At 52.7% G+C, this 15,120-nt stretch overlaps 1 protein-coding gene across 6 annotated transcripts in view; it reads right to left on the reverse strand.

Moving 5' to 3' along the window:
• Positions 1 to 15,120, reverse strand: part of MTMR14 (myotubularin related protein 14) — a 45,884-nt gene that overhangs the window by 5,575 nt on the left and 25,189 nt on the right. For all 6 annotated transcript variants that reach the window (XM_088027423.1, XM_028101823.2, XM_028101822.2 and 3 more), the window contains 8 exons: positions 11,365 to 11,431; positions 9,963 to 10,048; positions 9,607 to 9,683; positions 9,306 to 9,342; positions 7,006 to 7,076; positions 6,174 to 6,232; positions 5,862 to 6,000; positions 4,952 to 5,128 (listed from right to left, as the gene is read on the reverse strand). In XM_088027423.1, the coding sequence (XP_087883549.1) occupies positions 4,952 to 5,128; positions 5,862 to 6,000; positions 6,174 to 6,232; positions 7,006 to 7,076; positions 9,306 to 9,342; positions 9,607 to 9,683; positions 9,963 to 10,048; positions 11,365 to 11,431 (713 nt within the window). The remainder of the gene's footprint in view (positions 1 to 4,951; positions 5,129 to 5,861; positions 6,001 to 6,173; positions 6,233 to 7,005; positions 7,077 to 9,305; positions 9,343 to 9,606; positions 9,684 to 9,962; positions 10,049 to 11,364; positions 11,432 to 15,120) is intronic.

Consider the following 15,120-nt stretch of genomic DNA (forward strand, 5'->3'; position numbering starts at 1 on the left):
TAAAGCCATCTCAGGAAGCAACCAGCTGCAGACAAATCTTCCAATTTGAGGCTTTTGTCAAAGAAAGGGTTGCAAAGCAATTGTTCAGCTCCTGGGTTTGAGAGCAAGGGACTATGCTAAGCAGAAAGGTGCTCCTAAGTGCCGGTCTGGATTAGCTGGCTGGAGGGGACACCTAAAGATGAAAGCAAACAGTCACCAGAAGTAGTACCTGCACCTGCCTAATGAAAGAAGAAAAACTTTCAAGATAGTCTCAGTACACGGGTAACTTAATCAGCTTTATTAAGACCCCACACTCTACTGCCCTGCATCTTTACTCAAGCACAAACAAAGCGGGGGGGCAGGGGGCGGGGCGAGGCAAGACAGGTCTGAGTTCTAGCTCCTCCAATCTACCTACAAGGCCAGAGGGAAGATGGGGCCAAGCTACCCTCCAACTGGAGAACTGTGGAGCCGATGATGCTTCCAAGGTCATCTGTCCACATCCCCAGGTCAAGGAAGGCTCACACCTCTGCCCAGGAGACTGGATTTTTGGCAACATTTCACTCCCTTATCTGGATACAGCGTAGGCCCCTCTTTATAGCACCCAAAGAGCTGCAACTCCCACTCCCCGCCCCCACCCCCCCGCCGGACACCCAGTGTGCACAGGACTCAGGGAGGTTATCTTTTAGCTAGTCCTCTTTGGAAAGAGGTACAAGAATACCCACACAAGCAGAGGTGGCCCAACCCACACAGCTGAGGCATGAATAAACAGGTCTGCCCTGTGGTGCCTGGCCTGGCCTTTTACCTAGATGCCTAGTGCCCTGACATGGCCCATATGCCCTCAGATACGTGAATAAGGACTGGTCCTTCACCACAACTACAGTTTACTGAGCATCTGTGGAAAGGGTGAGTATTTACTGTGTGCCAGATACTTAGTTCTACTATCTCATTTAAACCCAAACTTACAGAAGGCAGGATCATCACTTAAACTTTAAAGGTGGAATGAAAAAACTGAGCTCAGGAGGGAAGTGATTTTTCCAAGTCGCACATAGCTAGGAGTGGCCAAGCTGGGACTGAAACTCGGCCCAAACTAGCCCCATAGTATACTGATGTTCCTTCCTCATTAGGGGTGGTAGGGGCTTCAGGGATTGGTTCGGAGACGGGCACATACTCTTCAACTGGCATAAAGCAGAGAGCTTGTGATTCATGGTTGGAAAGGGGTTCCTCATGTGATTCCTGGATGTGAGAAAGGAAGCAGGGTGCCCAGGAGTGGCTGTTCACCATTAGGGAAGCTGGCTAGAGGACAGAGCTAGCATGTGGAAGGAGGCAAGGGGAAAGAATCACAGGAAATTGGAGTTGGAGCCTTAATCAGACTACCTCTGAAGGTCATATTTCCACTGGACTTTTCCATAAGAACCAACAGTTTTCCTTTATTGTTTAAACCTGTTGAGATGGGTTTTTTTTTTTGTAACTGCACCTGGAAACACCTGAGCTGACACAGAAGGCTGGAAGGACCTTCTAGGTCCTAGAAGAACTAGGAAGAACTAGGAAGAACCTGGGAGTTGCCTGTCTAAACCTCTTGATTACACAGATGAGAAAACAGAAACTGAGAGTCATCAAATGACATGTATGAAGCCATGCGAGGAATGAACGTTTGAGCCAAGACCGAAAATCCCAAACTCTGAGGGGGCCTGGAGGTCCCCTCTAATCTACGCCTACATCTGCCAACCGCCCGAGCCTCTAGATAATGGTCCCAGAGCCTCTGCCTACGTGAATGCTGCCAGGAATGGAGCTTTAGGGAAGATTCCTTCAGTTCAACAAGTTCCTGAACTCACATGGCAACTGACTTCAGAGATTGCTAGGGCAGCATTTCTTACCGCAGTTCGAAAAAAAAATTAAGGAAAAAATGATCAGTTTTCCCCAGCCCGGACTTTAAGCCTTTAAACGTGTGTGTGTGTGTGTGTGTGTGTGTGTGTGTGTGTGTGTGTGTGTGTGTGTGTGTGTGTGTGTGTGTGTGTGTGTGTGTGTGTGTGTGTGTGTGTGGAATTTAAGCCTTTAAACATGGGTGTGTGGGGGGGGGAGAAAGAGAGAGAGAGAGAAGGAAAGAGCAGCAGCTCAAATATTTTAGGACTCTAAGCGTCCTTTTCTGGGTCTTAAGCTGGCAATGCCTTTAGGACAGAGCTTACTGCTTATAATGAGCAGTTGATATGTGGTGGAAGATGGGGAAGAGAAGCTAGCTGGGCAACAGAAGTTGCTTCCTATGTTTCTACTTAGCTATTCAACCAGACTGCTAGGTGTCCCTTAGCCAAGTTAATTTGCTCTTTAGGCAGCTTAGCTTCAAGCTGGGCTCTGTGGTGACACCATCCCTCCTCGGGCATGGACAGGACTGTGCTAGCCACCTCCCACCCCTAAAGATGTCTTACTCTGGAGCTGAGACCAACGCCACGTGGGGCCGAGCCACTTACTAACCAGAACCCTGGGAGGCTTGTGAGCTCAGAGCATCAGCCCTGCCTCTTCTCAGCCCCCAGCCCTGCAGCTGATTAGAGATTTAACAATGTTCCAGAAATGTAGCTCCATCAGAAGCTGTTAAAGTGGCAGCTAATGCAGCAACAAGCCACCAGTCTTCTCAGAGAGGCGCGTGGGGCTGGGACTGGGTAAGAATTGGCACCCCACAGAACTTTTTTCCCAGACCAACACCTACTTCTTAACTTTGAACAAAGCTTTACTGACTCCTTTCATAGGGAAGTCCTGCTTTAAGAGAAATACACTTACAGAATTTGGAGCATTCGAATCCCAAAGACTTCAGGTAATGAGGGGAATTTCAGCTGTCACAGATAGCTTTACTAAAGGGTTTCTTTCCATACAGTTCCCCCCACTGCATTAAAAAGCTCATTGGCTCTTGTTACCTAAGAGAGGCAGGGAAGCTAATGACAGGATCCCTCAGGTACTTTAAGATAAAACAGACTAAATTAATTTTAATGTTAATGGAAAGACATAATTAGAATGCTCCAAATCTGAATAATCTAGTCTTTCAAAAGCTCTGGCAAACAGGCAGCCAGTCCAGAACCTTGTTGCCTGGCCAGACCGGTCGAGCTCCAAGCAGGCATTCCCAGAATAGACTGGCAGAGCCAAACACTTCAAAGCAGCCCAGCCCACGCCCCTCCGAGGCCTCGTGCCCCACTTTGGCCCAGCTACCCCAGCCTCGACCAGGCCAAGCACACAGGGCTGAAAGGCCAGAGGACACCCCCAACCCTCCTCTGTCTCCTCAGGGAGGGGCCTCTGCAGCTCTGCTGGGCCAACCCTAGGGCTCTGAGCCACCAAGTGCAGGCAGAGACCCACTGGTGAGACTGAAGGAAATGGTCACCAGATTGGGAAGGAGGATCCCTTGGCAGGAAGAAGGGAATAATAAAAAGCTGGGGTGTGCGTAAAGGGGATGAAACCCTAGCAGTTGGACAGTGAAGGCTGCGGCGGGGCCCGAGAGGAGAGGAGGGCTCTCTGGTCTCGCTCCCAGCTGCCCAGCAGTGCTGCACAGGCAGGAAAGGGGGGGGGGGCCCTGAAGAAGGGTTCCAGCCCGGAACCGCGGGGGTCAGGCCATGCCGCCGCGGCCCCAGGGCAGCCCCGAGGAAAGCCGGGCGTGTAGACGTGGGTGGAGTGGCAGTAAGCACACACAGAGGACAGGACCGAGCACAGGCAAGGGGGCTTGTCGACCTGGCACCATCTCTGCTCAGCTATCTTCACCAAACCTCCTGCGCGGTCAGAGTCCTGGTCTTTGTTTAACAGACTCAGCTACGCCACGGGCAGACACCGCAGCGCTCCGGGTTGAAGGGCTCACCTTCAGAGGTGAGCACAAAGGACTCCTCTGGTCAGTGCACTCCGTGGGGCTCCTACTGGCCTAGAGCGGACCTGCTCTGCCGGCATGGGGAAGGTGTCTTCCTCCATTGCCTGCTGTTTGCCCATGGAGAAAAGCCAGGGGGTGGGGGTAGGAGGCGGGCTCCAGAAGTTTCAGGTCTTCCCTCGTAACATGCCTGTGACTCTGGGGCTCAGTTTCCTCACTGTTAACAGGCCTGCTACAAGGAAAAGACCTGAAACTTTTGGAGCAGTCCATTTCAGAGCTGGGTTCAAATCTGAGGTAGACTCCAAGGCTCACACTCTTTATGCTAAATGCCCCCTTTCTCCTTGGCATTTATCAAGGACCTCATAAGTCACACTCTGCACTTTGTTCTCTCCAGAAGGGCCAGACAGTCTCAAGACTTTAAAAAACAAAGCAACTCACAGGATTCTTTCTGTGTGGGTATGATGAAAAAGTGGTATGGGGTCCTCCAGGAAATGCTTTCCCCAAGTGCCAGACCATCCCTCAATCCTAAACCCCTGCCCAGTGCTCAGCTTTACTCTCTTCTAGGGAACACTATTCCTGCAGCACACTCCAGCCACACCTGTCCATCTGGCTGAGCACTTCTCAGGTGTACAGAGTCTCCCAAGGTTTGCCTGAGCCACACATATCTAGCCTAACTCCCTGTCTGTTCTCCTCACTGCCCTTCCAGTTCAGACATGGAATGTGAGAACCAGGGACTCTGAAGATCTGGGTCCATCTTGTTAAGCAGAACGTGAGGGCCATGAAGGCCAAGACCCGCCAAAGGCAATAGGGGGAGGCAGCCCTGACCCTCTGCCCATCACACTGCAATCAGTACACCTTCTAGATTCCCCATCTGCTAGGGCTCTGGGAAGGAGTCTCAAATCATTCTACAAACCAGCTCTTACACAAACATTAACCCATCCTCCAAACAGGGGTAGGCCTACAAGCTTGTCAAACCCCTCTGCCTCCTGGATACACTGCCCACCAGGCTGCATGCCAAGGCACTCTGTCCCAAGACACCATCTTAAGACACCAGCTCAGGGGCTGGAACCCCACTCCCCAGGCTTATTTAAGAGGGAAGCGCTAATCACGTCCACCATTAGGGGCTTTGGAGCTCCTCACCTGGGTTTGGGGACCTCCAGGGGACTGCTACCCATCCTGAAAAAGTCAGAATGGTTTGAGGATGAGGAGCTGGAAGACTTGGCTTCCCCCAGCCCCTGGTGGGAAGGCAGGCGGTCCTCCGAGGGCTGTGGCCGGTTCCAGAGCACGCTCTGTGGAGAGGACGAGTGGCTCTTCCTCCTGCAGTAGAAAGAGTAGGGCTGTTGGCCAAGGGGCCTACCCCAGGCAAGCCCTCTGCCCACTTTTACCAAATGTCAGGGCCCAGTCCTTACTTCCACTGGGAAAATGCTACATGGGGATGGGTATACATTAGCACTGCCTCAGGCTTGGCCATGAGCAGCAAGGACTGGGTCTTCAGAAAGGGAATGTAACATCCAAATAACGCTGTGTCGCACTGGCCTCTGGGTACAGGCTAGATGCTTTACAGCTCAGTAACTGCCCCTCCTTCCAAATGCAATACAAAAGTTTGAGTCATCTGTCTATAGAGATAGAGTCATCAGATTCTCAGGAGTTCACCCTCAAATAAGTTCCCAACTCACCATCATCACTTTGAACTCACTTATTGTTTTCTTTTCTTCTAACTGGCCCCCCACCCCCCAAGCAAATGATACAAGGGAGCTCCCCCAGGGAGTCTCTTTAACACCAGCCTCCCCTCACTCCACCCTGTCTGCCCAGCCCTGTGGCTTCTTTCTTCATCCCACAGGGAGCCCCAGCCCTTTATGTTCCTGGGCCACCGCGGCCAGTGCCCCTCACCAACCAGATGGCTGGCCTCTGAGGGCTAGGAGAGACAGCAGGGCATGGAGCTGTGCTCTCAGCCCTACTGTCGGGGGCCCCCTTTGTTCTTGGGGCTCCCTGGAGCTGGTGGCCCTGGGCCACAGCTGTGAGCAAGCTTAGTTCCAGCCTGGCCCCTCACCAAGCTGCCTGAGTCTGTGCTCCTGCAGGGAGCAGCTCCACGGCCTCATAGGTGAAACTCCCGGCGGCTCCTGGGGAGCTCTCCATGACCAGAGAGAAGTCGCTGCCAAGGCTGGTGGTGCTGCCGCGGTCCTTTCGTCCTGAAAGAAGCAAGTGCCATTGGTTAGCACATTATCTTCTCACACTACTGGTCCCCTAGCTCTTCCACACCATACAGCTGGAAAGAAAAGTTTCTAGAACAAACAGTTCCTGTGTGGTCTATACTCAGAAAGATGCACAGAGGAAGGGAAATCTGCTGGGGCCAATAACTCACTCAGCATACAGATATCTTCCAGAGTGAAGCCCGCATCCCGGGCTGGCAAACTCTTCCTCCTGCAGACAGAAACCAGAATAGTGAATTACATTCAGTCTTCCCTGTTGTCTCCATACCCAGCATGCTGCTTGCCTGGGAAAGAAGCTCCAACTCACTGGCAAATCAATGAGACAGATCCTACCCAGAGTGTTGCAAAACGTCAGGCCACTTCTGAAAGGCCAGCAAAGCCCAACTCCTCCCTTTCACCTTGGCCCCTCAGAGTTCAATCTGGCCCCACACACCTAGGAGCTTGGATTTGGAGCCAAGTGAACTCAAAGACACCAACTCTCAGAGAGGTTGTAAGGCAACTGCCAGGCAAGACTCCTGTGTTTCCCAGGCTGGAGGCAGACTGTTCCACAGTGGAGGGCTGCACAGAGATGCAGACACACCTCTGCAGCAGCCCAGGAAAGGGCAGGCAGAAGAATCTGCTGTCTCAGTCAGACTGTGGAGCGCTGGGAGTCCTCCTGTCCCTAGGCTGGCTTTCCCCGGCAGCAATGTGCCCTGCTCTCCTAGTCACCAGAGACCACTCCTTTGTCCCACAGTCTTTCTGTTAGTATGACTGCAGGCTGACCCCAGGCCTGCCTCATGGGCAACAGAGCCTCTTTCCCCACTGGCTCTCACCAGGAATCCCTACCCTGGCCTCAGAGGGAAGGCAGGGTCGAGACACCAACTTGCCAAGCATGCAAGGAAGCCAGGCAGGGAATCAGACAGTGAGTGAGACCCTGCCTACTCTTCCCAGAGTGGCCCTTCCCAGAGTGCCCTGCCCAGTGTGAGAGAACAGGTCTCTCCTCACCTCTGTGTCTTCAGAGCAGAGAACTCCTCAGAGATGATATGCTTCAAAAAATTGAAGCAGAAGAAGAAAATCTGAAGAAACCAAAAAGCAGCATACATGAGAAGACAGCTTTCTCCAAGGAGAGGAATCTAAGTGGCTGAGCCCCCAAGAGAGGGCAGCCAGCCACCTGGTCAACCCTGATGGACAACAGCCCTGCCTCAGGGACCCTGCTGGATATTCTGCTCTATAAATGGTATAAATGGGTGGGAGAGGGTTTGGCAGACAAGGTAATGTGCCTGGGTTAGGGAAAGGAAGGAAGGGAATGTGTAAGGGTAAGCCAGTGAGTTTTCAAACCATCTTCAAATTCAACATGCATGTTCTCAAGCCACTGAAAAGGATAAAGAGAATGGCAGCTTTTTCCCTCAGCCTCTCCTAAGGACCCCAAGGAGAGAGGCTAACCAGGAAGAACAGCTGGGAGAGAGATTTGGGGGTGAGGAGATTAACAGACACTGCAGGAACATAATGGAAGGGAAAAGGATCAGGTTTTGCAGGAGGAACACCCAGAAATGGTGGTTCAGAAGAACCAGGGGTGAGGGGCAGCCAGAGTCTGAGGTGTGCAGAGGCAGGAGGCGGCTCCTGACCTCTAGCTGCATTCCCACCGCCTCTCTCCTCCCTTCCAGCCAGTGCCCTAGTCAAATGGGCCCCCATGAAGTGCACACAAGGCAGTCTCTGCAGTTTTTACACAAACTCCCCAGTGATTCTGAAAGGTGTGGTCCATCAAACCCTCACTTGGATAAACACCCACATGGTATCCCAGAGCCCCATATGATTTCCTCAAACAAACACCGCCCCCTCACCAAAAGGGAGGGAGGGTGCCCCAGGTTAGGTCAGTACGAAAATGTTGGGTTACATAAAATTAAATAGGTGTCTTCACCACAGACTTTAGTCTTTAATATGCTAGTGTGCTGTGAACCTCAAGGGCCGGGGAGGAGGAGAGAGGCCGTTTAACAGGCCTCTGTTTTGTCTGTTTTAAAGCATCAGCGTCTAGAGTGTCTGGTAGGGGTAAGAGAAAAGCCCACACCCTGAAAACCAACCCTTTGAGCTGAGGAGACACTCTTGTTTATGATGAGAGACGGCCAGGGTCTGATTCCAGACCCCACTGGACTCGGCCTCATCCTCTGTCCAGTTTCTGAAGGCAGAATCTGGCTTGCTCTGAGGGTGGGGGAGGCTGCGTGGAGGGCAGAATGTTCTGGAGCGCCAGTTTCAAAATGAGAGGCTGCAAAAGGGCTTTACGTGCTGATTTCAATGCCAAAGTCACTGCCTCTGACAGAGCTCATGGAGGCCCCTGAGGAATAGGCTTATGAGCTCTGCAGCCCCTGCAGATGCGATAAGCACTCCGAAGAGATCTGGAAGGGGAGAGGAGCTCCTGAGGAGCCGCTGAGAGGGAGGAACAAAAGGAGGAGGCACAAGATAAGATGCTTGGAAAGAAGGGAGCCTCAGGAGGGTGAGAAAGATGCTTCAGGAAAGGGGGGGTGGGGTGGACAGAGGGCAGAAGAGAAAGAGCTAATGCTGTGTGACAGCTCCCACGCTGGGCACCTAGACTCATTCTCTTTGTGAGGCAGTATGATCAGCACCAGGAGACTCAAGGTGAATCACGTTACTCGAGGTCACCAAGTAATAGGTGGGACAAGCAGGGTTCAAACTCAGGTCTGACTCCAGGTCTGCGTGCAGGGGAAACAGCCTGAAAAATAAGCGTACCACAGAGGCCAAGGCTGCGAAAAGCAGAAAAGGCTGGGGTACAGAGAGGGCCGAGAGAGGAAGAGCGGACAGCGCCCAGAGAGTAAGGAGCCCCCGGAGGCCAGCTGGCTGTGCCCTGGACTGGTGGGGAGCAGCCGGGCAGGACCCTGCTTGCCCCGCTGGCCCTGGGGCTTACAAGTTGCTGCACAGGTGTGAATAGGAGAGAGAGACAGGGAAGAGCCTCTGGGTTGCAGCTGTAGGGCTGAGGAGCCGAGGAAAAGGCTTGTAATTTGGTTCTGTAACTGAGTGCAGAAAACAAGGTCACCTGTGAGAAAGACGGCAGCCAAAGCAAGGAGAAGCGGACTGACAGCCGGAGCTCAGGGCAGCCGTGTGGGCAAGCGTTATTCTCTACTGCACAGGACAGGAACGGAGGCTCAGGATGGGGGCTGTTGTGCTGGTGCTTTTGTGGCCATGCTGCCCGCTCCCTGCACGCACTGGGCAAGGAACTGCCCCCTAAGTGTGGATGCCAAACAGGACGTCATGCCGTTGTTCTCAGAGCCCCGGCATTTGCTCACAGTACCCACCTCCTCTCCTTTGCTGAGCCGATCTACCAACATGTGCCTGAAACAAGAAGGCGAGGAGGTCAAAGCGAGCAGCACCCCAAGACGGGAGGGCAAAGGGGGCCTGGAGTTACAGACACAGACCATGGCTTTGGCACCACAATCTCAGGCGGGGCCTGACAAGCACCTTCAGTCTTTCCCAAGGAGGTGGGATGGTCTTTACCTCTAACCCTGTCACAGGAGCCACCACATCCAGATACACACAGAAACACTGTTCCCAAGGCATGGTGCCCACCCAACAACCTGACATTCCCCGAAGGCTTACCCAAAGAGGAACCAGTCATAGGCCACGGTTAGGTAGAGGATCTCAGCAGGCTTCAGGGATGTGTGGATAAGCCCATCCTGGAAGAGACCAGAGAGACATGCTAAGATTAGAAATATGACTCCCCATGACAAAGCCCCCCTCCTTGTCCCAGGAGCTGAACTGCAACCACAGACCCAGTGACAACCGGGCTGCCCAACAGTCCCTACAACAGCGTTAAACCTAACACTTGCTCTGAACACGTGGGGTTCTTCATCCCAAATCTCTAATTTCTGGAGGCACTCCTAATGCTCCCAGAGATCTTGGTAGATGGCCTCAGCAAGCTCCCTGACCCCACGGCCCAGCCCATCCATACTCACAGCCCACAAGGAAAGGCGTAGGAGAGAGATGAAGAGGGGGGTCCGATCCCAGCCTGAGATACAGTGTACCAGCAGCCCGCTGTCATCTACTCAGGAACCACACGACAGGAAACCCAGAAGCAAAGCAAACATGGGTGCATGAGAAGAGGACATGCCACCACCCTGGTCGGGTGTTAGAGAGCCATGCCACCCCTAGTCTCCCTCTTCCTGCAGGGCCTCCCCAAGAGTCTTCTCCCACCTACTCCCAGAAAGAGGTGGGTGGCAGGCACTTGTCTCTGTACACAGCATTTCTTCTTCTTTCTTCTGGCTCCCTTTCTAGAAAAGCAGTACTGCTTGGGTAGTACTGCCCAGGTCATTTAGGTGGGGCTGACGTGCATATCCCCACCCAGCATTTCTCAGGGGTCCCTACAGGTTATTTTGGAGGAAGACAACTCTTCACTGTGCAGGGCTGTCCCAGGAACTGCAGGACATTTGGGATTCTTGGCTAACCACGCATCAAATGCTAGTAGCCTTCCTCCAGTGCCTGTTAACACCCATTTTTCCAGAAGCCCCCTTCCTCCATGTTCCTACAACACCCACTTCCCCAGAAGCAGTACTGTCCCAGGTAGAGAACCACTGCTTAACTCCAGAGGTAGGCATGTGACGTTTTTGCACACCTGGCCACAGTGACTGGTTCAAGGATGGGCACTTGACCCAAAGCGGGTTAATGAGCATGAGCTCTGGGACAGAGGTGCACGCTCTCTCTCTCTCTCTCTCTCTCTCTCTCTTCTGGGGGAGGTCAGATGGCAGGAAACAAGAGTGGTTACAAAGCTAATGAGACAGCGGGTATGAGAAACAAGGGGATTCTTTGTGACATTTCTCAGGCACCTGGCTTTGCTTTGGGGCGTTCTTGGTTATATAAGCTAATACATTTCCACTTGTTTAAGCAAGAGCAACCCCACAGGAGTCTTGACTGGTATCGATGAGTTAGTCAGCCCACCCTAGAGACACTGAGCATGATGGGCCCATCCAATCAAAACAGCCAAACCAGCTGGAGTACCATCCGGAGAACAGGCCCTCTAGGGACTTTCATATGTGCCCAGTAAGAATCCAGAACTGATTTTCTCTCATCTTTCTGAATTAGAAGAGGCAATTCCGGCCCCACACACAACACTGATGATCAAAGGTCAGCTGACCTAGTGTAGAAACACTGTGCATAGTTCAGCTGGTAATGAGCTCACAATTTTGTTTTCTAAGGTTTTGAGGAATAAATTCCCTTGCCAATGGCCAAGGGAATCCCTAAATCCTTCTCCCATAAAGCAAAAGGCAGGTGTGTGACCCCAACAAACATATTCATGGTATCATGACCTGGGAATACCCAGAAGGGCCAATGGCTTGAGGGTTGAGGAGGAGGCAGACTCACCATCGCTGTTAATTATGGAAAGCAGCAGTTTCAAGTAGTTCTGTGTTTGTTGCACCAGGTCCCAACTCTGTTGACGAACAATAAAAGGTGTCTAGGAATCGGTATTTCACTCAGACTGGGAACTTAAGGTATTTACGAAATAAAATCCAAGAGTTATTCTTGGGCAACAAGTACCCCAGAATCTTGGTCACAGGCCTTAGGCCCTAAATCCCAGATAATTTGAGATTTCACTCCCACGCTAAGAGCTCCTCTCACCTCTCCCTGCACCCTCACCCTGTGGGCCACCCCTACCCGGCATTCTAACACGATGTGATGGTGAGGAGTGGGAAGCCATGCAGCGGCCTGGGCAACTCACAGCCTCACAGCCAGCAGCAGCCACACACTAGCCTTCTCTAAGCCCTGGGCTCCCAGCATGGCTGTCCAGTGAGGTTAGAGAAGCAAACAGAGCCTTGAGCCCGTGAGCACTGGTGCCAAATGGAAAGAGCCATTCTTTCATCTGCAATCACATCACAGAAAATACCAACCTTCAACCTCCTCATCAACCATGTTTCATTCACTTTTCACGGCTATTCACTGCATACTTTTTAAAAGGATTTATTTATTTATTATTATTATTTTTAAAGATTTTATTTATGTATTTGACAGAGACAGACACAGCGAGAGAGGGACCACAAGCAGGGGGAGTGGGAGAGGGAGAAGCAGGCTCCCCGAGGAGCAGGGAGCCTGATGTGGGACTCAATCCCAAGACCCTGGGATCATGACCTGAGCCGAAGATAGACGCTTAACAACTGAGCCACCCAGGTGCCCCTAAAGGATTTATTTATTTCAGAGAGAGAGAGAGAGTGAGTAGGAGGGGGAGAGGAGAGAGAATCCCAAGCACGGAGCCCCATGCAGGGCTCGATCTCATGACCGAGAGATCACGACCCAAGCTGAAACCAAGAACTGGACACTCAACTGACTGTGCCACCCAGGCGCCCCTGCATCCTCTGTCTTTTGATGAATAATAACTGCAGTCTGATTGGCAGACAAAATCTTTTAAAACAGGAGGTCCATGGCGGGGGGGGGAGGGAATGAAAAACAAGAAAAACTGCAGAAAGTATGGTACTTCTGTTCTAGCCCAAGCTAAAGGTCTAGACCAGATGCTCTGAGAAACCGTCTAGTGGAATCCGGAATTCCATGGAGGGGCCTGAGCCAGTTTGGAGGCTCCTTTCCCCCCAGCTGGGGACAGCCTCCCTCCACAAGTGCTTACCAGTGTTCTGGGGCTGAGTGGAGAGGCCAGCGGGTGCCGGTGAGAGGGCACTTCCTGGGGGAGGGTGAACATGGCACCTGGAATTGGAATGGTTTTCCCAGGAATTGAGAACAGGCTCATTTACGTGAGCCTCGCCCGGGCCCTGAAGGGCTCTGACCTACTTCGGCAGCCCTAGAGACGGCGGCTGTAGCGCGCCACTCACAGTGTCCTTAGCCACAGCAGCACACGGGGCTCGGCGTTCGTCTGGCTCAACCTGTCACAGACACCGCTGCCAACAGATCTCCCCTGAGCCGGGATTCTTGCGGGTGTGGAAAAGCAGGAGAGGGGCAAGGAAGGAGGCAGGAGCCATGCGGCAGCATGAAGCCCAAGGTCAGGTAAGCCGGGGAGAGGCTGCAGTGGCAAGAGGGCAGGAAGTGACCAAGGGCAGTGGCCTGCAGAGCTCCAATAGCCATGGTGGCTACTGGAAGGGGACACCAAGGCCCAAGCAGAGGCAGCAGATTCACTGTGCCCAGTGCTGGCACAGGAACCGCAGGCTGGGGAGCTCTAGGTTGGGAGAGGCCCAAAGTCACAGAGCTAATCTGAACCCAGCCCTGCCAGACCGTGAGAGTCACGTCTGTAGTCACATGCTACACCGCGGGGACTTCTCTGATAGCAGAGTCTGAAACTGAAGTTTGAGGGGACTGCAGAATGTGAGGGGGACCTGAGCAACACACTAAAATCTAGGCTCAGGACTAACTCTCTCTTCGTAAGTGCTCCATGAACAAGTCTCTGGGGACAGAGCTCAGCACCATGCCACTGCTTATGTGTCTATGCTTGGAGTACTCTTCCCCATGGCTGGCCAACTCCTACTCATCCTTCAAAGGCCCCGCCCTATTATCTTCTACTGAGTCTTCAGAAACCCCTGGTCAACACCTCTACTACCCAGGTGATGGTGATGCTGTTGCCTCTTTTCCCAGCCTAAGCCCAGTGAGGGCCGGAGGCTGTTTTGGAATCTCTGCATCTATAAGGCCTAGTGCTTTGGGACGAGAAGGCACCCGCAGAATGTCACTTCTCTGACTGTTCGTAGGAGTAGCTGCCACTGGAAGGAGTCCTATGCCACAGAAAGAATGAACAGACCTCTAAGGAAATCAACACTTTCACGGAGGGCAGTAACACCCATACATGTACTGCCAGAAGGGTTCCTGCACTTGGGAACATTGCTGGAGGCCTGGCCCTGGGAAACAGCAGTGTCCATGACGGTCCCAGCCCCCTAACAGGGCTGCAGGGGCGGAAAGGCAAAGTGAACTTCTACATGTGTGCTGACTAAAAGGAGACCTGTGAGATCGTGCAGGACCCTGTAACCGGCGAGCTGAGCCTAGTATGATCCATGAGGACCAGTAGGGAAGCTTCCTGAAGGCAGTGACATCCATATAAGAGGGGAGGGAAAGGAGACAAGTTTTTTCTGCCAGAGAGAACAGCATGTGCAAACCTGGAGAGCATTCTTCTGTTGAGAGGCCAAAAGGAGGTCAGTGTGGTTAGAGAAGAGGGAAGGGACGGCTAGTCACAAGCACAGGGCTGGGCCGTGGGGAGCCGAGTGGCCCACTAAGCGTCACTGGACTGTACTCTGAGGAAAATGGGACAGTCAGTAGCGCATTCTAAGGAAGGGGTGACAATGATGACCTTGTTCCATCATTTGAGTATTCCTGTCTGCCAGGCCCTATTCAAATGCTTTACGTTCACTACTTCCAGCTCCCCCTCAACGGGGCGCCCGTTCAGACATGAGACGCACCCAGATGCCAGTGGCCTGGACTAGGCTAGTGGTACAGGAGATGGAGGCAAGAAGATCTGGAGAGTTTCACCAGGAGCAGAGATTTAGAGAACTGATGGGACCGGGCAACGGATGTGGCAGGAAAAAAACCCACATTTTGACTTTGAGCATCCGGGTGAACGGTTGAGGGCCTGGGGTGCTGTGGGTTGTGGCCAATTCCATTTCGGACAGTTTGAGTTTAAGGTGGTTGCCTGAAGGGACACTGATAAGAGGTGATGTAGACAGGCACCTGGGTGGCTCAGTCGTTAAGCGTCTGCCTTCGGCTCAGGTCATGATCCCGGGTCCTGGGATCGAGCCCCACATCGGGCTCCCTGCTCTGTGGGAAGCCTGCTTCTCCCTCTCCCTCACTTGTGTTCCCTCTCTCGCTGTGTCTCTTTGTCAAATAAATAAATAAAAATCTTAAAAAAAAAAAAAAAAAGAGGTGATGTAGATGTGGATACCCAAGAAAGGCATGGCCCAGAATCCCGGGTAGGGGAGAGCAGTGGGCTTACGGAGTGGACAATAGATGAGGTCACCTGGGGAGATAAAGAGGACTGACAGGGAGTCCTGGACACTCATGCTGAAGCGGCTAACAAGGCAGACCCCACACCTGGCTGAGGAAGAGGATGGGGGGAAGCCCAGTGAGACCAAGTAGCTGAGCAATACTGGAGAGGGGAAAATGCCCTGCCCTCCTACTTTTGTGCCTAGAATTTTATTAGCG

This window comes from Eumetopias jubatus, unplaced genomic scaffold, assembly GCF_037043125.1.
Source record: "Eumetopias jubatus isolate StellerSeaLion01/CBP00866 unplaced genomic scaffold, mEumJub1_p1.0 scaffold_1, whole genome shotgun sequence".
In the NCBI taxonomy this organism is placed as follows: domain Eukaryota; kingdom Metazoa; phylum Chordata; class Mammalia; order Carnivora; family Otariidae; genus Eumetopias; species Eumetopias jubatus.